This window comes from Symsagittifera roscoffensis, chromosome 1 (assembly GCF_963678635.1).
Source record: "Symsagittifera roscoffensis chromosome 1, txSymRosc1.1, whole genome shotgun sequence".
Classification (NCBI taxonomy): Eukaryota; Metazoa; Xenacoelomorpha; order Acoela; family Convolutidae; genus Symsagittifera; species Symsagittifera roscoffensis.
The window spans coordinates 34,620,972-34,645,754 of record NC_087062.1 but is presented as its reverse complement, the minus strand read 5'-3'; the positions used below and the strand labels follow the sequence as shown (position 1 = coordinate 34,645,754).

Below are 24,783 nucleotides of genomic sequence, written 5' to 3'. Positions count from 1 at the left end.
GATTCGAACGACATCATTAATTTTCAAAACGTTTTCCCAGTGTTGAGAAAACCGGTTTAAATTTATTGATTTGTGGTCTAATTTCGAGCTAATATGATCAGCGTGCATTCTAACAATAGCTTATGAAAGCTCAATGTAAGTCGAGCAAAGTTAGTTTTTGGAGTTTTTAGCGCCATTTTGGTAATCAAAACTTTTTAAAAATTTATTAATGCAAGCTGGCAGGCTTACAATAGCATATTTTTGCTTATTTTAGCCCGTGAAAACTTAATTTTACTCAATTAAAATTGGTTTTTGGAGTTCTTTAGCGACATTTGATAATTAAAAACTTCAAATATTCAAAAAATGACCTTCCATGATACGTACTGAGGTTAAACCAACTTGTTAGCTCTAAAAAGTGACCAAAACACTGTGCATACTTTTTAATCGGAGGCTAAACAATCTTACTAAAAGAATAGTAAGATCTTGGACTTTGCAGGTAGATATGAATATAGCTGGTGGTGATGGCGGTGCCCTATCACAGCAGCAGTCGTTTTCATCGGGCGGAGGCGTTGGTGCTACTTTGATCCACAATGCACAGCAGAGAGTCTCTCCCTCTTCCTCACCCTGCCCCACCCAAGTTAATGTGCAGAACTGCTCAGTGTCCTCGACATCCTTCATGCAACAGATCCTCAACAGCTCCTCATCCAATGACACTCCGCCCTTAGGATACCTCAAGACTGAACCACAAGACACCCCGGAACCACTCAGGGAACAGGACAGGTGTTGAATATATAACACATTTAGATAACAGCCATTAGCAACTTAGTTAAAATACTCAAACAAGGATATCAAGCAGGCAACTGCGTTATTATGTTAATTAATGAAATTTTAAAAATCTTAAGTAAAAGGGGGGTTGTTAAGTAGATCCTTTCAAGGTTGCATTTGAAATCGCTTTGGTGCATCCCTGGCAATAAATTGATTTGTTATTTTGTAGAATTGTATTAAGTGATTTCCTGGTTCAACAGTACCTAGTTTCTTCTAATTATTTCATCGTAATCTGTAACGGAATGTTCGGCTTTTATGTGATTTTGCCCTATCATGTAGTCCTTCGTGTTAATCTAGCTTTGCTGGTTCATTTTGAGACAATGGATATGAAAAGTTTCGACAACGACAACACGACTTTTTTCGACCGAGATGCAACTCCAGCACAAGCGACATACAGAAAATTCAGGCAGCAGTTCTGGCTGTAATAATTCGAATTTAGTAATATTGATATTATTTATTTTACATGCCGAAACCTGATGAAAGTTTTAATTAATGTTGATTCTTCTTCGTGATTAAAATTAATTAAGTTGCCGGAATATTACATAGGTAAGTATGACTTGCAGTTTGACAAAGAATAGTAATGCTCGTGCTACTTAGCTGTTATCCTGGTCGGTTGAAAATTCTTCCTTCAACTGAACCAGTGTTGTTTTCAGGTTTCTTCCTATTGCAAATGTTGCACGTATAATGAAGAGTGCAGTTCCTAAGAGCGGTAAGATAGCGAAGGACGCCAAGGAGTGTGTACAAGAGTGCGTCTCCGAGTTCATATCTTTCATCACCAGTGAGGCCAGTGAGAAATGTGCGCATGAGAAGCGCAAGACAATCAACGGAGAAGACCTCATATACGCCATGCAGCAGCTGGGATTCGATAGTTATGTGGAACCACTGAGGATATACCTGCAGAAGTACAGAGAGGTTTGTACAGCACTACCTGTGGATCTCTTCTGTCGTAATTTGTGAATGTCATAACGAGCAAAAGGAGAAAACTTTAGTTTTGAAACTCACAATTATTCAGGGTGCTACTTGAGGATCGGTATTATTTAGACACTGGTATCTAAAAGTCTGTTATTTAGACACTGGTATCTAAAATTCACTTTTTGTTATGTTTTCTCGCGAAAAGAGAGGTAACTATTTTATTCTCTGTAAAGTAGCCACCCTGCAATTATTCAAATAAACAGGCCTGAAAAGCAGACATTTTAAAGAATGTTGATTTGTTGAAAGTCTTCGGAATTTGGTCCTCCGTGCATAAGATGACTAGCCCCAGCCAAATTTATGCTAAAAAAGATACAAACTATTTGTAATAATTATCGAGGAAGGATAAGGTAGTCTTATCGATATATTTCAGTCTTATCGTAATAATTCACCAGAATAGCTTTTTTCAAGTTATCTTGTGGAAATATTTTCCAGAATTTGGCAATGTATTTCAAGTTGTAATGATTGATGAAGAGTTGTCAAGTTAGTATGGCAATGAATATGATAAGTTTAATTTCTCTAGGCTTATTTGCTCTATCGGCTAATTTTTTTCCAGCAACTTAAATTTAAAAAAATAGGATCCTGTGTGAACAGAATATTGATATAATTGACACATAGGTTCCATACCAAGTAAAAATAATTCAACAATCTAATTTGAGTGCAAATATTATTGGTAAAATAATCCTTCCAAATCTGTTCAGTCCATCAAAGGAGAGAAGCTAGCCGTTTCTCCAGTATCCTACCATGCCTCAAACACAACCTCCTCCTCTTCCCACCTCAACCAACAGCAGAGTATCTCTTTACTGACAACTACACAAGGAGGCCAGCAGCAACTCATGCCAGTGACACTAACTGGAAACGCCAGTGGGTTTGATTCCAACGGGCAAGTCGTGTCCTCAGTCAGTGTAGAAGATGACGGCACTTCAAATAACACAATTTTTAGTGAGAATCTTTTGAACATGATAGTTGAATTTGAATCAGCAGAGCGTAAGCGAAGGTTCGTGTTATATAACGAAGCCACATTTCCGGTGTCTATAAATTGCAAATTTGGTTTTGCGGATTGCAAATCATCATGAATTAAGTGCGATTTAGTTGAATTACATTTTTGAAGGTAAATGAATTCATTGCAATGCATAAATCCGATTAAAACGAGGAAATTTTATCAAAAATCTCCTGTCTTTTGTTTATTTCAAAAGCCGGTCACTTGGCATATTTTTCTATCAGAATATTGGAGAGTGTGAATTAAATAGTTAACAAATCGAAGTATACCCCAGCTATATTTTACTGTTTTTCAATTAAGTTCTTTCTTGTGCCATGTGTTTCGAGATGAATTATTTCACAAAATTTAGCTTGCGCTAGAAATAGCTTAAAAATCAGCAAGGGTAGCCGGTTACTGTGCAAGTAGCACAGAACTTCCGACCATACCATAGTCTTAAAAGTACGAAAAAAGTTTTTTTTTTCTTCAAATTAATGTCGTTTTTTCTGCGTGGAGAGATGACAGGATCTGAGCAAAAAACTAGAACTTAGCAATATTTGACTGTCATGCTAAAACAGACATATAGAAAAAACAGTTTTTGCAGAAAAACGAAAAAAAAATGTTTTTAATTTTCAAAAAAGTTTTTATAAATTTTGCAAATTTTGTTTCTGAAATCTTTTTGATACCTAATTGGGAGCTAAAAATTCCAAAAATTAACATTGCTTGAATAAAAATAAATTTTCAAGGCTTAAATTAAGCATAAATAAGCTAATTTAAGCTAAATAATCAAAAATTTCAAATCGGTTTTTCTCGACGCTAGAATTTTTTTGAATTTTTTTTTAATGTGGTTCAAATCATGACTGAAAGGGCTTTAATATGATATATCACTCAACCCAGTCTGATGATTTTTTGTGGTACCCTGATTTTGCGTCGAAAACAAACAAAAGAAAAAACTAAAAAAACTTCAATGGTCGGAACAAAAATTTTGTCGAGTGAATTACTTTGTTGAGTAAAAAACACAATATGAAAAAATCATAAACAAGTCGATACATTATGAGTTTAATTAGAACATACTAGGTGACATTTCCGATTTATTAATCCGACCTTCGAAAATGGGGAGGAACTTTGTATTCGGGTGTGTTTTAATTTTTTTTGTTTTTGTTTTCCACGCAAAATTAGGTACCACAATTAATCATCGGACTGGGTTGAGTGATATGTCATATTAAAGCCCTTTCAGTCGTGGTTCGAACCACATTAAAAAATTCCCAGTGTCGAGAAAAACCGGTTTGAAATTTTTTGTTTTCCTCTTAATTCGAGCGAATAAAGCAAGCGAGCAGGATTACAACAGCTTAATTATGCCTAATCTAAGACCTTAAAACTTAGTTTTAAGCAAGTAAAACTAGTTTTTGGAGTTTTTTAAGCTTCATTTTGGAAAAGAAAAACTTCAAAAAGTTCAATTTTTTAAAAAGTTTTTGTAATCGTTTTTCTACAAAAATTTTTATCCGTTTTGTCTGTGTTACTATGACTGTCTAATATGCCTAAATTATATTTTTACGTCAGATCCTTTCTTTCTCAACCGTAGTTTTTTAAAGACTATGGTGGGAACATTCTGTGCTACTTGCACAGAAACCGGCTATCCTTGTTTCGTTTGTTTTCCGATTTATTTGGAGCTTGACTTTCAAATTTGATTTTAAAATGGAGCTAAACGAAGTCTCTTCGAAAATAAATGGAAATAGCTCTTGATTTTTACGTGCAAAGTAATGGATTTTGCTCAAATCGGGCTTTTTCTATCAACAAATTGTGAATCATCAAAATCTTTTTGCACTGGTAGAGATTTCTGGTGATGTATTTTTTTCGATGAAACCGAAAATTTAAAAAACTAATTTGAACTATAGTTATCCATATAATTATCCAGGGGGTTGATAGTTAAGCCGTTTTTTTAATTCATTTTTTTGCTGACCGAACTTTGCTCAGGCGGTTTGATTTTAAAAGTCACTGTTGGAAGTCATGTTTAGCTGCTTTCTCAAATGAAGTTAATTTTCTGGGTGTCAATCATAATAGTTTTTTCAAACCGACATGCGTGAAGATAGATTTTCAATATAAATCTTTTTGTAGGTTTTCATAATTTGTCTCAATTATTTTTTGTGTTAGTGGCTAAGTTTTGAAAATCATTCCCCAATCTTTTCCAAAATATCAGATCTTTCTCGGTCAAATTGGAACTACTTTGCTAATTATTAGTTGAACTTAATTTTGCTTTAGCTTTAATACCAATTCAGCAGAGCAATTCATCAAATGGCGTCTTATCGTTAGACGGCCAACAGCAACAACCCATAGCTGAATCTACCAGATTAGATATACAAAGCAACTCAATATTGGGCGGCGACGGTCAGCCTATAATCACATCGAGTGGAAATATCCAGGATTCTTCTAGTGTAATTTGGGCGTATGATTCTTCGCATATGTAGTTGTTAGTTGCAGCAGGCTGATATCTTGGAAAACCTTGAATACTGGACTTACTAGAAAACAAATAAGATAAACTTTTTTCCACTGATGTGTTTTAGTTAACTAGAATGTAAGCATATTGAAGTTTGCTTGTTTTTAATGCCTCTACGAGGTGGGCAGAATGTTGCCACTTTAGTTTTGCATTTGTATTTTTTCTCAAATAGTGTCTATTTCTTGTAATTTATTTTGAAAATTAAGTTTTTGTACGAGTTATTACCTTAAAGTACCCTGGCCCTATTATTGTTGACACACAGGCTTGAGACGACAAAATCTAGGGGTTCAAGTCCGGCAATGAACCGCAATTGTTGCAAATTGAAAACGTTCTGCTTCAGAAATTTCAATTGTCGAAACTTTTTTTGGCTATGATGCTTTCTATGATTTTTTTTCTGTTTAAGCAATTTTGAAGTTGAGATTTTTTCCTGCGATTTTCATTTTCTTACTACGGTTTAACTCTGTTTTAGCAACAAGGAAGTAATGAGAGCCCGATGTATTAAACTGTCTGAAGGATTGATGTTATCTGATATAAAAAATGTTGAGAAAAACTCGTTTTTAGTCCATTTTTCAAAAATGATTCCATCGCCTGTTTTTACACAAGCAAAGCTTGTGTGATATTGCGAACTCACTTTTTTCCAACCCAAGTCGCAAATATTAGTGCTCTTTTTGAAAATGCCCTTTTATTGCAGTATATGCATAAGATCAATAACCAGCGATTAGGTACAGCAAATGCTAAGGATATTAACACACACTATTGTATTACAAATAGCACTTAAGCCTCAAGGTGTTATGATTCTGTAGCGTAGAGGTAGGGAAGGAGACCAGTAGCAAAATAAGAGATTTGGAACCTCAGTAGGGTCGCATGTTTGAAATGAACTTATTCGTATACTAGTTAGAATGCGTCCGCTCTATTGAGGCATGTTAGTTGGTAAATTTCTTTTCAAATTGACTGGTACTGCTAATGCGTCTTAATTGGCTTGCGTCACTTAGCAATTATGTAGACTAATAATTGACGTGCGTCACTTAAGAAATTTTGTAGACTTAAAGTTTTACTCATTCAGTTTTTCCCAGTAGCGTTGTCGGTCATATTTTTGCTTGTGTATGCGAAGTGCAACTTCGCTTCTGTTTTTACCCATGCGAGCTAGCGAGCGTTGTTAAATAATTTATTTATTTTTTTTCCAATAGAATTCACAAATAAAAATGACCATTTGATGGCTTTTTTGCTATAATCATGTTCTGTAGCATTAGAGTTTGCTGATTGCTTAGGCATAGTTGGATTAACGTGAGACTCTGGGCGGAGGTTTAGCGCTGATTGTTTAGCGACAGCGACTGATGTTTAGTGCTGATTGTTTAGCTGATTGTCTGGGGCTGGTTGTTCAGGTTGTGGCATAGTTAGAATGACATGAATCTACGAGTTTCAATGCTGCACGTAGGAAACTTTTGTTGCATAAAATTGAAATAATTAGCATCTGTAGCTGCATTATAAGTGGCTAGTGTTAACTATATTTAAGTGCTTGCGGCGCAGGCACGAAAACACGAGATACCAACTTTTCTGGTCGGAGGATTGAGTCTGACACATAGCATAAGTTTTATTATTCAAGGTTTTTTTGTTATTTTTCAAGGCATGTTGCATAACTTTGATCAGTAAATTCAGCTCAATTAATCTAGTCTTATTTCGTTGTCAATGTCTAAAACCTCGTTTTATTTTTCTTAATAGCTTGTTTGATATGAATTAATTCGATCGACCAAATGCAGCTAGATGAAAGATTTATGAATGCACTTAGGTATATTTGTTTTTTTTTAGTTCAATTGAATTTCATCTGCTGATAGTTACGAAAATAGCACTCTCCAACTATGAACGCAGAAATGGCGCAAAAAATCGTGAACAATTTCTAGTTTCGAAAGAGGAATTTAATTCTTAGATTTCCAGCGGAATAAAAATTTTATCTATTGATCCACTTTTCTTAAGTTGGGTTATGGTAATCAAAAAAGGGCCAGTCGTTAATTTTTCTACAATTTCAAATAGCTCAAAGGAAATCTTTTTTTTTCTTTGAAATTTCAAAGTTTTTTCAACAATTTCAGTTTTTTTCTGTTTACTTGCGTTCATTACTGTTTTCCAACTGTCAGTTGGCTAGGTTCAAGGTTTTTGATCATTTTATGTTTTCCTCAAATAATAAAGCTCCGTTTGCCGTTTTTCGGCTGTATTTGCCAAGGGCAGCTCAACCTCTGCATAAGAATTTTTGTTTTTATGCTAAAGCGCCGAGAAGTTATTAAGAGTCAATGAACTCAGTGATGACTCTTATAAAGGTCCCTGTTATTTTTTCTTTTTCTTTTCAGGAAAAAGTCTCGAAATGCTCTAATAACTACGGATTTGCATTCATACATATCAATGAAATATTGAATGCACTTAGATATATTTGCACTTTTTGGGTTCAATTTAATTTCATCTGCTGAAAAATTGTGAACGGCTTATCAAAAGAGGGATTAAATTTTTTGATTTCCAGCGGAATTTACAGGTTGCATTTTGACCCAGTTTATTCATATTGGAATAATTTTATCAAAAAAGCGTCTACCATAAATTGTTCTTGAAGTTTTTGCTTTAAAACTTGAAAGTTCAGATTTTTCAAAAATTAGTAAGGATTTTTGTTCTATTTACTTGAGTTCGTTTACTGAAATGTTTCTTGAATAACACGCATTTATTCTTAAAAAAAGATCTATTTAACTTGCTTTAAAATTCTAGCACAAAATTAGGAAATATGAAGTTACATAAAAATTTTAACGCAAAAAAGAAAATCAAAAATGCTTAAAGTTTTGACACAATGAAGTTAGGGAGGGAAGATACAATAGTGTAATAATTTTATAAAAATTTAGGAAAATTAAAATTGCTCAAAACTGCAGGGTCTTTTTAAAATATTGTTCAATGCTAATCAATGCTGTTTTTTTATATTTACTCAGTTGTTTTATTGGCTTAAAGCTAATTCTGCTGGTTATTATAGCATTAAAATGTTAGATATGTCTGGTATCCATCTTTCTGTGATATTACAAATGTGTTCAAAATTTTAAACTGTGTTAGGACTCAATGTTCTCGAAAAAATTGATAGCATATTAATACCAGATATTCAGCATGAAATTCTAAAATATGTGTTTTTCCCATTTATACCTTTTATTCATTAATTTTAATTGGAAAATAGTGTGTAAGTTCGATCTTTCTTTGGTTTAAACGGCGACGAAACACCCGATTGGTCAGCGTGAGTCATTTTTTTCTTTTGTCTCTCCTCAGCTCTGTTCACGTTCTGGTGTCATGAGTAATGACTAATTGTTCGTGTTAATAGTTAATATAATTGATAAACTAATGATATCTTCATCTAAATTTACCATCATTGTTTCATCTGCTTTATGGAATTGTGTCAGTTAAAAAAAACTGAAAAGGCTTATTCAAAGTGCTCTTTTTCTCAAAGGTATATTCAAACTGTACTTTGTAGATTTTAGATTTTTTGCGGTTCAATTCCTGGATGTTGTAAACGGCAGTAAAGAATTTTTTCTTACCTAAGTGAGCGTAGTATTATATAGTCAGTGCACTTGTTTTAACGGAAGCCGCATAATTTAGTGCACGGATTGCGCGAAGTTTATGCATTAATCTGCTAACTGATCCCTAAGAATAAAATAAACGCGAAAGTAGTTTATCGAAAGAGGCCATAGCTATTAGTGGTGAAAAATGGTGACTGTTGGTTCGAAATCCGGGTGCGTAGTATCAGTTTTTTATTTTCAAACCGATTTTTGTATTTATCTTTTTTGTATCTATGTTTTGACGTATTTGAAGCTGCATTACTTTTTTGAGCTGTATTTAGTTACGAGCAGTAGGATTTTTTTTCTCTGAGCAAACTGTGGTGCCAAGATCTCGTTCACCTTAAAAAACTTTTCTTGCCTTTTTCCAAACCTTATCAAAGAAGTAAATCTTTCCATTAAAATTTCGGTGCAAACCAATGTACGAATAGATCATAAAATTAATAAAAACTTTAAAAGAAGAAACCTCTGAGACGTCGAATGAATAGCTTTTGAGCTTTTACCGTGACATACGTTTTTTTCTTGAGATACCTTATTTTACGTGGTTAGGCAAACGCACGGTTTCTTTGAAATGCGATAAATTGTTTTCCATTAGTTAGGTTGTACTTGTGTTTTAAAAAAAATTTTTGCATTTTTTCTGTTACCTGGTAATTTTTTTCAAAATGAAGGGTTTTAGGTGCTCCTTGACTTTACAATTCTATTGATTTTTTTGAACATTTAGTGTTTGAAAACTTTTATAGCTTGAGCTTTAAAAGGTCAAGTGGGCTTAAAATGGCTATAATTGATTATTCTCCATTAAAACCTGTTATTATGAATTTTGTTGATGTCGAATATATTAATTGCATTCGAATATATTAATTGCATTTCAAACAAACTGTGCATCTAGTTTTATTGCAAAATCAACACAATTGCGTGGCCACGCAGGTTAAAGTATCTCAAAAAAACTTCATCCGGATTTTCAAAATTTGTCAAACTGATTACAGGAAAATGTTAACCATTTGACATCTGAGAGGTTTTTCCTTCGTCTTTTTTTTAACTGTTTTCAAACATAATTCAAACTAATTTTTGTGCTCCTTGCGAAGCAACTATCTCCTTGCATTGTTCAGAGGGCTTTTTAAGCGTGTTTATGATGCATGAGAACAACAACCTCTGAAAAATTTTGTGGTTTTGTTAAACAAGGAATTTAAGTCTTGTGTCGGAACACGGATGAAACATTTTTGTGTGAAAAAGAACAATTAAATACAGTTTCTTAACTATTGAGGCACAAAGGTGGAGTGGAACAATGAAGGAATGTAGTTAAAGAATATTTTCAGATTTTCTCAGAAAGGCAAAAAAAAGCTGTCATAACCAAATGTTTTAAAAATTAAGTCTGGCAAAAAAGTGCATTTGCAAGTTTTTATTAATATTATGGTCTATTCATAAGTTGGTTTGCACCAAAATTGTAAAGGCAAAGAGTTTCTTCTTTAGTAAGGTTTGAAAAATTATTTTAAAAAATTATAGATTTTTTAAGTTTACACACTGAGGGGAAGCAGAGCTTCGCACCACTTGCGATAGAACAAATCAATTAAAAAAAACATAAGAATTCGAAAGAAATCATAAGCAACGGAACCACGTTTTAAGTCCCTCCTGAAACTACAATGAAGAGCACTTGTAACTACAATGAAACTTGCTTACAGTACATAAAATTCTCGATATGGCTACTAAGCGGACTAAATTTGAGCAGACAAAAGAAAGTCCGACATTTTTACCGAAAAAAGTCAATTTCATACAAACTGAAACAAACAAGTTCCGACCAGGACTCGAACCCCAGACCTTAGGGTGAAAAGATGACCGCGTTACCTCTAGACCACATGGTAAGGAACTTACACGTTGCTAAAGTTCAACAAAAAATAAATTCAATTTCTACATAATTGTGAGCAAAATTGTTTATGGGAAAAGTCTAGTTCCCGTTTACAAATTACTTGCTCTCGCAAGGTGTTAAAAAATAACGCACATAATAAAAAATTCTCTCTTAGAAGTTGTTAAGGTTCAATAATAATGCGAGTTCAATTGTGAGTGAAGTTGTTCTTGGGGGAAAAAAGTATAGTTCCCGTTTACAAATCACTTGCTCCGGCATGTGGAAAAAAAGTAACGCACATTTTGAAAAGAAAATCTTTCTAAATCATTGTTCTGCGGAGATCCCATTAATTGAGAAAGTCCCAGCTCGAAAAATTTTTCTACATTTGTTCGTTTAATTGAGATTTGCTTAAGGCTTATATAAAATTAATTGTTGTCTTATTCTCTCGAGATACCTTTTCAATTGACCTTCTTTTACCCCACTGCTAAATTATGTCCTCCCACGCATTTACTTCTCCCCCTAACTGAAGCTCATATGAGAGGGAGTGTTGTTGTAGATGAACATAAAAGAAGGGAGTGGTTGAACGGGGTGATTAAAGGTCGAATATAGGAGAAGGGGTGGTGGCGGTTGAACGTGGGGGAAGAATGTTGAACGTTGGGGTGAGGGGTGGTTGAACAGGGGCTGGGTACTGAACGTGGGGGAAGAGGTTCGTCGTTGAACGTTGAAGAAAGGGAGGGGTGATTGAACGGGGAAGGTGTGTTTGTGGAGTAGAGCGCGTTGAATATGGGGAATGTTGAACGTTGTGTTGGGGTGGTTGAACAGGGGGTGAGTGAGTTGAACGCGGGGTGGGATGTTGAAATGTTGAATATTGTGGCGTCCCTCATGATGGAAGGACTGATTGCTGGAATTTTTTTTTTTCAGTTCGTTTCAGCCAATCAGAATTGAGTATTCAAAATCAAAATTCTCAATAAAATCGCGAAAGTTTTAATTAAGGCAAAGAAATTCAGGCCATCAAAACTAAAATTGACCGACTGCAAAGTAATCAGAAAAATGAATTTTCAAATAGTATCTGATCTAAAATGGAAATGTAAAAACTTATTACTTAAAGGACGCCGATTTCAAAAAATTTGAAAAAACCCATTGATTTACTCGATATATTTGTGCAAATTGTACAGCAAAACTTGCTGTTAAATCAGTTAATGCTTTTTTCGACTTCGATTTTGTGCAAAATTATCAGTGAATAGAAACGACTAACGATTCGGATTGGTCCCTCCATCATGAAAATAGCCCCCGTTGAAAACGAGTGGGGGTTGAATTTGAAGGGAGAGGTGGCTTAGTCTAGATTTCTACCAGGCGAGTTCTACAGAAGCTGTTTTGAAAAAAATTATAATGGATTTTAAGAGGAATATAATTGATTATAATGATTTTTACTGCATTGTTTTTACTGAAAGAAGTGATTATTTAGCGACAATTTTATCAATTTCATGGTCTAAACTTGCAACAACAATGTATTATAATGACAATATTAAGGCAACTTTTCTCACTCAATTAGGTTATTATCCACAAAATTTCTGAGTGTTGTTAAAAACATGGACGTCAGATAGCGTCGAATGACGTATCAATTAAAAAAAATTTAAGGCGTGATATGATTTGAATTGAAGTTTAACTGTATAGCACTGGAAATTGGATAGCATGTGTTCTCTGCTTTATTTGTGGCTAGTGTTTTTCAGAAATTGGGCGTCCGTGGCTGAGCGGTTAATGAGTTAGATTCATAATATATGGTCATTGTAGTGCGAAGGTTCGAATCCGAGTCGTATCCGAAGTTTTACTAATTCGAGGCTTATTTCTACGTTTTGTTATTGCATTTTATAGAGCTACTTTTTGTCATGTTATCGCTAGTGTTTGCGAAGCAAAGCTTAGCCTCTGTGTATAAGCTTGCAATCAGATTATCATTTTAGTTCCGTCCTTTTCACTCAAAACGAAAACGAAGAAAAAAATGAATATATAAATTTAAAAACTTGGTACTATTGTGATAGAGGGGTCACTAAAATTTCAATCGGAGTGAAGGGTCCCGCATTTCCTAACTTAGAGCAATCCTTCAATAAAGTAAATATATAAAAGCAACCCCGCATTTTCGCATACTTAAATTAAAGCTTGGTTGACCCAACCTGTTTTTTTAATGTTTTATCCAATGGTCACAAACCTATAATAATAACTTTGGACTCTTGTATTTCACACTAGGTACTCTTGAGGTTTATTGAGACCCCTCCAACACAATTGAACAAAAATTCAATAAAAAACTATTTTCTTAATATACGCAATATTCCACGACAATGTTACAACTCGATTTTGGCTAGGTAATCTTTGGCAAAATTGACAAATATAACTCCTCGTCAGTCTGATGAGCGAACAGTCTAATTTCGTTTAAGCGTATAGCCAGATAGGTCAAAGTTTCGTGAAGGATCCTTTTTGCTTCTATGTGAAGCGGGTCCCACTCTAGTGCTTCCAAAGAAAATCGAAAAGATGTATTGATCAGATCTTGCACCACCACCAAATTGAATCTTAATAGCATAAATGTACTGCCTTCGCTTCTTTTGCTTTCCTTCAATCTGTTCAACATTGCAGCTGACAACTCGTAAAGCTCATCAGCCAATTGTGTTCGCATTTTTATCATCTCGTCTACTTTTTTGTCCGAAATCATCTTTACATACAATTCTCGTTGCATTTCTAATCCCTCGCATGTTTCCAAAATATCGTCAACCGTAGTTTCCAAATCATCTTTACGCAGCCCATATACACCCCCAAACTCCACGTCTTCTTCCACCAATGCTCTCATTAAAGATTGGTTATTTTCATTGGCTGTTGTAATTGCTCTGCAATATTTAGCCCGCACTGATTGGATCACCTGGTATATGAATTGGTAGCCTTGCTCCCGGCACGCATTTTCGACTATCCCACACAAAGCACTTCTCATTGAATTTGTGAAACATGCTCCAGAGGATAGGTTGTCGCTTCCAGAGTGAAAATAAATAAATCCAGCAAGTTTCGAAAATTCCAGCCACATTTTACCAATGATTGTGTCCATTTTTGCCATGTGTTTTCGATCACTCATTGCTAAACTAATTTGGCGTTCTCGAACGTGTCTTTCATATTGGCGCGTGAGGAATGACTTGCTGTCTGTGAAAATATGAAGGGCTCCAACCGTGTCGTTGAGCCTCCAATGTTCGGTCGCTTTATTTTTCCAGATCTCCCATCTTGAGTATATTTCATCCGAGTTGGGCATTTCCTCTTCTTCTGAGGAAACATTTTGATATTCTTGTAAATCAAAAACATATGGCTTGTTTTCGCTATTCTCTTGGTTCAGAAAATTTTCCACCACGCTTTGGCCATTTCGGTCGGAATGCGATGTCACTCTAAAGTATTCTGCAAAGTTTATCAATTTCCTGGTGCTGCCATAGAACTTTCTTTCCCAGTCGCATTTTGAAGTACAACCAACAATAACGACATCTCTTACGCCGCTTTTTAGAAGTTTTTTCAAGTCTTTTCGTTTGTAGATATCATCTATTTGAGCAACGAGAGTCCCTTTGGGACCCTTAAGACATCTAACACCGTCAATTTTTGGAAGATTCATGTCTCTTTCTTTGTGTTCTGAGTTCTCTGTTGACTCGGAGATAGTTTCAACTTTTGAGAAATTGTGTTTTGTGCCCACCAGTATTAAACCAGTTCCTCGCTCGGCAACGCGGAGTATGGTCTTTTCCAAGAACGCCGCCTCATTCCTGCAAATTTCTGCAGGACTCGAATCAATGCTTATATTGTTGTCTTTCATTTGAACAATAACAAGCTTTGTGGATGACCTCGAAATGATTGTCAGAAAAAAAGGCTCAAGTTCTTCTTTTTCGTAGCTCGAAAGCCCTAAAAGAAATATGACCATCCCAAACTCTGCGCCTTCAACCTCGTCAATACCATAAAAGGACACTGTTGGCAGATTATTTTGCGTAGACCTAGTGTCGCTGAGGCAAAGATGCTCTGTTCCTTCAATCGGATTTTTTTCAATCATCAATGTATCTTTTACGTTTTTTAATAAATCTTGCGGTATATGTGTGATGACCGGTAAAGTATTTAGGCCCTGCGATTTGTAGAAATACTCTCGTATAACAGAAACACTTTTCTCCACAAACTCAGCTTCAAATTTTTTGCCTTCACGTGTCATATTTGATTTCCTGGCCACGAAATGAATTTCTGGTTTTTCTCCGTGAAAATTGTGCGCAATTTTGCATTCCCTTTCATGCATGCTCAAACTTGGTTGAAAAGTTCGCCAGTTTTCAGCAAAAGTGACAATTTCGCAGGTTGACCTGAGATATGACTTAAGATAAAAGCAATCGTAATCATCGCTTGGCTTAATCGTTTTGTGAGAGGTGAAAAGAACACAGTGCTGGTCGTCTCTCAAGTTTTCAAGCATTGGATTGTGATCGTTGCTTGAATAAGCAGAAGTATAGCTAGAAAAACCTAACAAGATTGCTATTATCAATAAAAAGCTTAGGATGTTCCGAATGCCTCTTAAGCTCCAAAAAATGAATAATCTTTTGAAGAAATTTAAAAATTGATAAAATTTGAAAAAAGTTTCAAAAAAAATATCGTTCAAATTTTATTGCAAGGGGTTCATTTTTTCTGATTCTCTAATCAAAAATCCAACCAAAAATGGTTAGTTGAAAGTGGAAATTTACCTGCAGAAAACACGCCACATTGAGCACAAATATGCCATCTTATCGTATACTTTAAATTAAAGTCGGAATGCGCTATGAACGCAATGTTTAACTGAAAGCAATGTTTTAGCTTTGTCGAAAGCAACGTTTAACATTTCTTTAGGCTTGACAAAAATTCAATTCTTCCGACAAGATGAACTGAATTCATTTTTATGGCTAGACAGTATTTGTCCATTTTTCCTGAAATTTTGTCTCTTCAGATTGATTTGCTGAGGCAAACTAACTAAAAACAGCAACCTCCTTGCTAGAAAAACTAGCTTCTTACAAATCAATTTGCTCTAAGTATTCAATGTTTCATTGCTTGCAGAGCTTGCTTAGAAAAACACGCATTTCGCCAATTGATTTGCTCCATGAAAATTTAAAATAACTCAAAGTTTCAATGCCTGAAAAACTGCAACTGAGAGCTTGCTTAGAAAAACTGAAACTTTTGGCCAGTCAATTTGCTCTATGAATCAACTTGACAATTTTCAAAGTTTCATCGCATGAATAACGTGCTCAGAAAAACTATGAAATATTTGAAGCTATTTCATAGGCCTAACCGTTTTGCGAAAAATTTATGTTTTTAGCAAACTTATCTCAAACCGAGGTGACCTTCAAATTTACTTGAAATTTTTCAAAACTTCAGTGCTTTAAAAGCTTGCCTAGTGAAACTTAAGCATTTTGCAAAACGATTCGATCTATGAAATGATTTGAAAAAAAAGCTTCACAGCTGGAATAACTTGCTTAGGAAAATTTTGCTAACCGATTCGGTCTTTGTGAAGATAACTTGGTTTATTTGAAGTTTCATAACTTGAAGAGCTTGCTTCCAAAAATTAATTTTTTAGCGAATCGTTTTGATTTATAAAACAACTTGGGTATGTCCAAGTTTTGCAGCTTGAATGATTTGCTTAGCAGCTTTCAACTTTCGCAAACCGACTCGGTCTATGAAATAATTTGAAGTATTTCAAAGTGTCATAGCTTGATAAGCTTGCTCAAAATAGCTAAAGTTTTTTGCGAACCGATTCGATCTTTCTGAAGATAACTTGGATTATTTGAAGTTTCATTACTAGAAGAGCTTGCCTCCAAAAATTTAAACTCAAGCGAATAGTTTTGGTTAACAAAATAACTTGAATATGTTAAATTTCTGTAGCTTGAATAATTTGCTGAGAAAAATTACTCTTTTCGCAAACCGACTCCGTCTATGAAATAACTTGAAGTATCATAGTTTGAATAGGTTACTCAGAGTAGCTAAAACTTTTCTCGAAAGGATTCAGTCTTGGAAGTAATTTGAAATATTTCAAAGTTTCATAGCTGGAAATCTTGCTTTAAAAAGTCAACTTTTTGCTAACTGGTTCAGTGTATAAACTAACATGAAATTTTTCATATCTTGAATAGCTAAAGAGCTAGTTTTTTTGAGTTGATTCGTTTAAATAAATAAGTTGGAATAATTCAAAAGCTTCTTTAGAAAAATTTTTAACTTTTCTTGAACAGATTTGGTCCACGAAATAACGTGAAATAGTTCAAAGTTTCATAGCTTGAATAGCTTGCTTCGAAAATTATAAAGCCTTTTGCGAGCTGATTCGGTTTATGAAATAGCTTGAAATGTTTCACAGTTGCATAGCTCTGATAGTTTGCTTAGAAAAACTTAAATTTTCGCAAACCAATTCGGTTTACAAAAAAACTTGAAATTTTTCAAATTTTTGTTGCTTGAATTGCTTGCTTAGAAAACTCTACGCTTTTCGCGAACTTGAAAGAAAATGATAGAAAAGAAACACAAAATATTTCCTGGCTTAATTTTAATTAGAAAATTTTTAATTTATCCTCTTCAGATTTGGTCTGTGAAGTGTAGTATTTAAAGTTTCATCGCTCGAATGGCTTCAATAGAAATAGCAACTAACTTTTTGCGAGCTGATTAATCATTTGAAGGCGGGCTTGCTAGTCTTTTCTTCGAAATTCTGACCATCAAATTGTTTTGCCAACTAATTAATTTCCGGTGAAAAGATCAATTTTTTAGTTCAGTTAATTTTCTACAGTTTTTGTCCCGCCACAAGATATTTTCCTATAATGATTTGTGTTAAGTCTTGCGGGGCTTAAATTTATCTCATCTGGGACATAAAAAAATCTCAACAAATTTAGAGTTTTTATTAGCATGAAGTGCAAGCTGCGAAGAAGTTTGATCCAACAATTGTTCCAAACTGAATTGAGGCAACCTGTAGCTGCAAAATTTTGGACTACTTGCTCAGCTACGGACAAGGATTTTTATTCTCTTTGAAAAATATTGTTGAAATAAGCGTTTTCTAACGTTTAATTTTGAAAAAACTACTTGTAACTGGGCAAAGTCTTGTATCTTTCGATGTCCGCTTTGAAGCATTTGTCTGAGGTAATTTAAGTAGGCACCAAAATGATTTAAGCTTTTTGAAACGGAAGTGAAATAGTTTTAGATGTTTTCTATTTTTTAAAAAGTATAAATTAATAATAATAATAATAGATTTATGCATTTTCTGCCTGTCTGGTAACAAAATAATAGGATCGATTTGTGGACACCCGGGTTGAGATCCCGCTCAAAAACCGCTCAAGATTTGAGCGGTTTGAGCGGTTTTCCAGCAAGATTTGAGCGATTTGAGCGGTTTGGGCGGTTTGGGCGTTTTTTTTTGGAAAAACCGCTCAAATCTTGCTTAAAAAACCGCGCAAAAACCGCTCATTTCTTGCGGTGATTTTTGAACGGTTTTTCAAGCAAGATTTGAGCGGTTTTTGAGCGGTTTTTGAGCGGTCTTCCCGGGTCGAGGTCCCAGACTCAACGTTTCTCTTGAGTTCGACCCCCCCCCCCCCAACGAACCCTCCATCAACGTACCCCCCCCCCCCAACCCACAACGTAACCCCCTCACGTTTAACCATCCCCCCACGGTTGGTTAGGTCGGTTAGGTCGGTTATATTTGTTGTGCATGTCTAAAACGTTGAACATATTCAGTAGAACAAATACAGCGAATATTAAGCTTCCAGCAAGTCCGCACAGACTAACGGATAATGCGTCTGACTTCAAATCAGAAGATTGCGGGTTCGAATCCCTCTGTGGTCGACTTTTTATTATTAAATCTTGCGCGGTTTTTGAGCGTTTTTCTTAGATAAACCGCTCAAAACCGTTCAAATCTTGCGCGGTTTTTGGGCGGTTTTTTTAGATAAACCGTTCAAAAACCGCTCAAACCGCTCATTTTGAAGCAAGATTTTGAGCGTAATTGTCTAAAAAAACCGCTCAAACCGCTCAAATCTTGCTTCAAATTAGGTGAAAAATCTCGACTCGGGCAGACGATTATTGAAGATCAATATTAATCACATTCAGGCAAGTCTCATTTTTAATTTTAACTACCACTGAACTTATATGAAATTTTTAACTAGATTCACTGTCTTTGCACGCTCTGAATTGGACCTTCGTGCAAAACTCTTACCAATTTTTCTCTAAACTGAGTGTTGTATCACTCAGACTCATCTGAACTTCACTTTGCGTGGAAAAAAGTTCAAGTTAGCAGAAAAGCACCCACCCGTATACAAAAATCCTTTCCACTTCGTGTTTGGAACAGCAATCCAATTTGAAAAAAAAATGAACACATTATAAAGCAGGCCTGATTGATTATCCATATTTATAATCTAAAATAAACAGCTCATTTTTGTCACAATTTTTTCTCAGTAAACAAGAGTAACCGGTTCCTCTGCCAGTAGCACAGAAAACTCTAAACTCATTCATAAACTTAGAATAAAAACCTGAAAAAAAAATATTTCAATCAATTTTGTTAGTCTTTTAATTTCGATATAACGCCCTACGTACTTATTTTTTAACCAGTTTTAGGACTCATAAAAAAAGACAAAATAAAAAAGCGTTAAAAATGTTTTTAGGACACCGTTTGGCTATTTAATTAGACGGCGACAGAGAAGTGTTCTTTGTACCACAAATTCCCCGGAAACAGCAAACATTACGAGGCCTAACTGTGCACTGGATAGGAGCACAATTTTGTGTCTGTATGTTCCTGGATACCAGAGACAAGTCGTAAAGTATGTTCCAAAATGTAAGTGGACTCCACGAAAAAAATTTCAGCGGATTCCGCATACATACACCTCTAACGTAAATTTTCTGGATTCCGAAACTGTAAGTGGATTCCGCAAAATGTAAGCGGAATCTGCAAATGTAAGTGAATTCCGCAAACTGAAAGTGGATTCCGAATTTTGTTCAATACTGAACTTGCATATGAACAATTAAAAGCTGAGCTGGAATTCTTGTCTCTAGCAATGCGGAATTTAAAAGCAAAGACCTAACCATTGTTGGCGAAATCCACGAACAAGTCTTAAGACATTGGTTACCTAAATCGGTGGATGTCATCTTTTAGTATTTTGGAAGCACAATACCAAACAATTTCAATATTTAGAGTCATTGAGTTGAGAGTGTATGGAACACACAGCATATCGACAAATTAGGTCAGTATTTGGGATTGCGTCAATCCCAAATACTGATTTTGGAAGCATAACTCCGAATAAATGCAGTAATTGTAGTCATTGGGTTGAGTGTATGGAAATAAAACACACAGCATATCGCCAAATTAGGTCATTATCTGGGATTCCATCGATCCCAAATACTGGTCAGTATTTGGGATTGATGGAATCCCGAAAACTGGAATAATGCGGAATAAACATGGAATATATCCGTTATTTGGAGTCATTAGGTTGAGAGTGATTAGGAACCCAACGCATAGCAAATCGACGAATTAGTTCAGTATTTGGGATTTCATCGATCCCAAATACTGGTCAGTGATTGGGAATCCATTAACCCCAAACACTGATCTATTTTAGTAAATTTCTATTCTAGTAAATTTCTTTTCTAGTGAAATCAAATCACGTATTTAAAAGATATAATTTTAAAGGCTGCTACACATATGAATATATGTGAAGGGAATCCGCAAACAAATTGCGGATTCCAATTACAATTTACGGATTCCACTTACAGTTGCGGATTCCGCAACAGCTCAATTTAACGACACAAATGTTTTATCATTTGTTTCTGGATTCCACAAACGGTTCTAAATTCCGCAAACACAGTTGCGGATTCCGCAACTTCGCCTATTTTCGAGCGATTTTGAGCGGTACAATGATTTAGGTATTTGTTTGTGGAATCCGAAACAGCATAGAAGATCAAAGAAAAGTAGCAAGGTTGCGGATGCCGCTTACAATGCAGAGAATGCACAGTTTGGCCTCGTAATGAAAGCCGAATATTATTTAGATTTCCAACGAATAGGGTTCAATTTTTCAAACTGCTTTTTTACGGTGAATTTTTAGCACTAAGAACACTTCTCTTTTGCCCTTTAATTAAATGCCCAAACGTTGCCTTAAGACCCTCTTTTAGAGTTATTCTTCAAAAAAATTTCGTCCATCATATGTCAAATTTTCAACCGTGACTCTTTATTAGTCGTAGAGAACACAGCGCAAACGTGAAAGATTTTAGTTCATTTTCTCGCTTGAAAACTAAAAGTTGCAACTTCTATGTCCCGTGACTGTGTAAATTTGAGTCCCATAGAAAAGTTATTGTGCATGAGTCATGCAATTCCCAGGCAAATTTCGTGTTTTTTCAAGACTTGTTGAAAGGGTGGAAATCAAAAAGTAAAAAAGACCAGTGTACAAACATGACTGGTGAACGATGGTAAAGACTCACTTTTACGGTAAAAATAAACGATTACAATTAATGAAAAATGGACTATGAAACATTTTTTATGGATAAAAAACCTAATATAATCAATTTTTGATCAATTAAAATCAATTAAAATGGGTATAATTGTTTTAAAAAGTAATAAAGTTATGAACCATTTCAATCGATTTTATTCAATTGGTTTGATTCTCAGATATTGACAATTGAAATTACAATGTTTTCGATTAATGTTCATTGGGGCTCGCTCAGCTGCACAGTTTTTCTAATCATTTTAATTATTTTGTAAATTTTTAATGCTTTTATTCTGGTTGTTTTTCATTCTCTATGTTTTTTCTATTACGAGTTTTGCGAAGGTCTGTTTTTTTTCTGTAAAAAGTTGAGCTCAAAAACAACAAAGATCAAAAACAACAATCAAAATTGCTTTTGTTTCATCTTAAAAACTTCTAGTTATACTTCAGGGTAGTCATTAGACCAAATTCATCGCATAACAAAACACGCGCGCTCTTCAGATAATCTTTAAAGTCACTGCCAAATCGTGGTGCTTCTTTGTTTGAATCACGAGCAGTCGATCCCAATCCAGGTTCTGAGTACAATTTAAGTGGTTTTTCAATATTTTGGTTAGTATCCAGCGGTTACTAATCACAGTGCGCCAGCAAATCATAGAGCAATGTATTCAGGGGATCTAGGGTTTTCTCGAGGGGGAATAGTAGCAAATTACTAAAATAGTACCAAAAGGACCCTTTGGGGGGTGAGTGGGTCAAATCTTGAGAGTCGGGCGGACGCCCCTGAATGTATACGTCCCTAAATTCGCCAACATCCTCCCTTGAATGCATGCGTGACTCTTACCCCTCCCCCTCCCCCTTCCCCTCCCTTCGGATGAAGGAAATCAGCTCTAAAGGGTCCTTTGACTTGACAGGGCGCGTTGAGTTCCCAAAGAAGGGGACTGCCTCTGAACCTGCCCTTGTGCATAATACCAGCGTAAAATTGTGCGTTCTACGCGCCTTTCATTTTAAGCGTTGAAATTTGCTCTATATCTTGAAGACGATTGATGGCATTCAATAATATTTTTAGTTTAAGTCATGTTTTTGACATCTGATTTTCAGAAAGTAATGTTATTCATAGCCAGGAAAAACTGAAAAATGGTATTGATGTTTTTATGGCGAAAAATTGATTGTTAAGTATATGAAGTATCTCACTTGCTGCCTCGTAGACCAAGGCTCCCGTTGAAGCAAGAAGACGCTTAAGTAGTTCTGTCAGCACTGGTGACTTGAAGTATCCATCACAAACAACTACGTTTCCATAACTTGAACAATCGGAATCTGGATTGTTAAAAAGGCTCTCAGTGAGTTTGGCAATAAAAACCAGCAACATAGTTTTTCCGGATCCTTTGCAGCCAGTTACAAGAAGTCGTAAGCCTCTACGGCTAGGGTCAAGCAGATGTTTTGTTACAAAGGCTATGATTTTCAGTTGTTCCTGTGTCCAGATTATGAACCGCTTTTTCTTGTCTGTGCCAACTAGCGAGTGACCCTCCAATAGCGATTTGTCCTCACCAAATTCAAATTCGTCGAACTGTTTCTTGTTTTCATTTGTAGCCTGCATGTAATTGGACGCCATTTGATCATGAATCAACGCTAGAGAGCTTTCAATCGAGTTGAGAGCCACGAGACGCGCAACTAAAATATCAAAACTTTCTTTGTCGTCGAAATCTGGAAGTGTATTCAGCTGAGCTTCCCACGCTGCCAAAAAAGTGTCCGGTTTCAGTTCACTCTTGCTAAAAATCAAAACTTGATCTCTATCGTGCTCGAGATTTAAAAGCGAACTGAACTTCTTTTTGTTGTCGTCGTGCATTGAACAAACTACTGAGTGAATAGGAATCAGGTCTGCAGGATTGTCAGAGCTATATTGGGATAGTTTTCGTAAAAAGTTTCCATGACGTTCAATGTCTCCTTTCAACTTCTGAGGAGTTAATCTGCCTCCCACTGCTTTTACATTGAACACGAATATACCCTTGGATGGGTGCGTTAAAACAGTGTCAATTTCTACATGTGCCATCGTACTCTTGAAGATTTCTCGCCCGTTTACATTTGGAAAAATCACGACTCCATTCCCGTTCGAATATTTTGCATCCTTCAGCAGTCTGTACAGTTTGATTTCGCCACCTTCTCCTTTTTGCAGAGAAGCAAACTCCTTTGCCAGTTGTTTTGACATCTGCAAATTATGCAGAAATAATCGAGGAACCCGTGCAATTGGAACCGACGTCACGTGTCCATCTTCTCGCCAATGCGGATATTGAATGTTCAACAAATCCAACAGAGCTTTATTGTTCTTGAATGGAATTTTTTGGCCACCTGGCATATCAATTTCAAACAAATCCAGCTCTTGAAAAAAGGATGCTGCCGAATTTTCGGTCATAACTTTTCAATTAATACTCTCCGTTGTAAGCTGTTTCAAAAATTTAAATTATATTTTGACAACGATTTATTGATTTGGTTTTATTTTTAGTTTTCAGCTTTGGTATTTTTCGACTCATTGGCCAAGAGACTGTTCAAATCAAAACAAAAATATTGATTTTAATTTAGAGCTATGCATGTTGTACAAATCAGCTTCGCTTGTGAACGTACTTTACAGGTATAAATTTTTCGGACTGTTATGAGGTTGAATTCAGTAAATTCAATCAGTTAAACTGAGAGCAATGTTTCACTTTTATACTTTGAGAGACAAAATAGTCAAAAATAATTCAATGCGTTCTTGCCACCAAATTTTGTAAACGTTAAGCCAAATTTTCGTCCAAAATCTTGTATCCTATACAAAAAAGCTGAGTTCACTGTTCAAAAAGTATAAGAGTTTTTTTCTTACGCTTATGAGCAGTATATTCTTGTTTTGCACAGATGCAGAACAGATTTTCGTATCTTATACAAAGTTTTAGAGATAAAAAAAACTAACACTTTACTTAGGAAATCAAAAACAACTAAACCAGATTAATTGAAACTGAGATTTGATGCAGAGGAATAAAATGAACCGAGAAACAAAATTGGGGGGGGGGGGGGCAAAAGAAACTAAAATGGGCAATCAATTTTCGCCATTTTAAAATGAGTCGGTCTTAACGTAGCAAGCTTGGGTCGAACAACGACGAACATGTTTTTCCTTCGGTCGACTCAATCGAAGCGAAAACATAGCCAGTTTGTGTCGAGTCGGTTGAAACATAGCATGCTTGGGTCAAACAAATTCTAATATTTTCCCCCTTTGGTCGACTAGGTCGAAACTTATCCATTTTGTGTCGATTCAGTCAAAACATAGCACGCTTTGATAAAAAAAATCATGCATATTTTTCCTTTAGTGGAGTCGGTCGAAGCACACTTGGGTTGATCATAGTCGAACAAAATTTTCGTTCGGCCGAGTCGATCGAAACATAGCATGCTTGAGTCGAACACTGTCGAACACATTTTTTGAGTCGCGTCGGTCGAAACATAGCCAGTTTGGGTCGAGTTGGTCTAAACATAGCACATTTGGGTCTTGTGTCGAAGAATATGGAACACATTTTAGCTTTGGTCGAAAACGTAAATATTTTTGTGAAGTCGACAACTCATCCCGCAAAGCTCAAATTTGCTTAAGATCCATATTTTCCAGCAAGATAGGTTTTTGCAAACTCATGATAGAAGAAGAGAAAAAAACGTAGCAAAGCTTAAAAAATCAAAATGACAGCACTAAT

General features: G+C 35.4%; 2 protein-coding genes across 2 annotated transcripts; one reads left to right on the top strand and one right to left on the bottom strand.

Moving 5' to 3' along the window:
- The first annotated feature begins 479 nt into the window (after nt 1-479).
- LOC134856692 (uncharacterized) lies at nt 480-5,448 on the top strand. Its single transcript, XM_063872963.1, has 4 exons — nt 480-759; nt 1,458-1,716; nt 2,475-2,715; nt 5,009-5,448. The coding sequence occupies exons 1-4, from the start codon at nt 482-484 to the stop codon at nt 5,212-5,214; spliced, it is 984 nt and encodes a 327-aa protein (XP_063729033.1). The 5' UTR covers nt 480-481; the 3' UTR covers nt 5,215-5,448.
- Nucleotides 5,449-15,021: 9,573 nt separating this feature from the next.
- On the bottom strand, nt 15,022-23,714 carry LOC134856691 (uncharacterized). The gene is made up of 2 exons (XM_063872962.1): nt 22,271-23,714; nt 15,022-15,142 (listed from the first exon to the last, which is right to left on the bottom strand). Exons 1-2 carry the CDS (start codon nt 23,484-23,486, stop codon nt 15,090-15,092), a joined length of 1,269 nt encoding a protein of 422 aa, XP_063729032.1. The 5' UTR covers nt 23,487-23,714; the 3' UTR covers nt 15,022-15,089.
- Nucleotides 23,715-24,783: the final 1,069 nt, after the last annotated feature.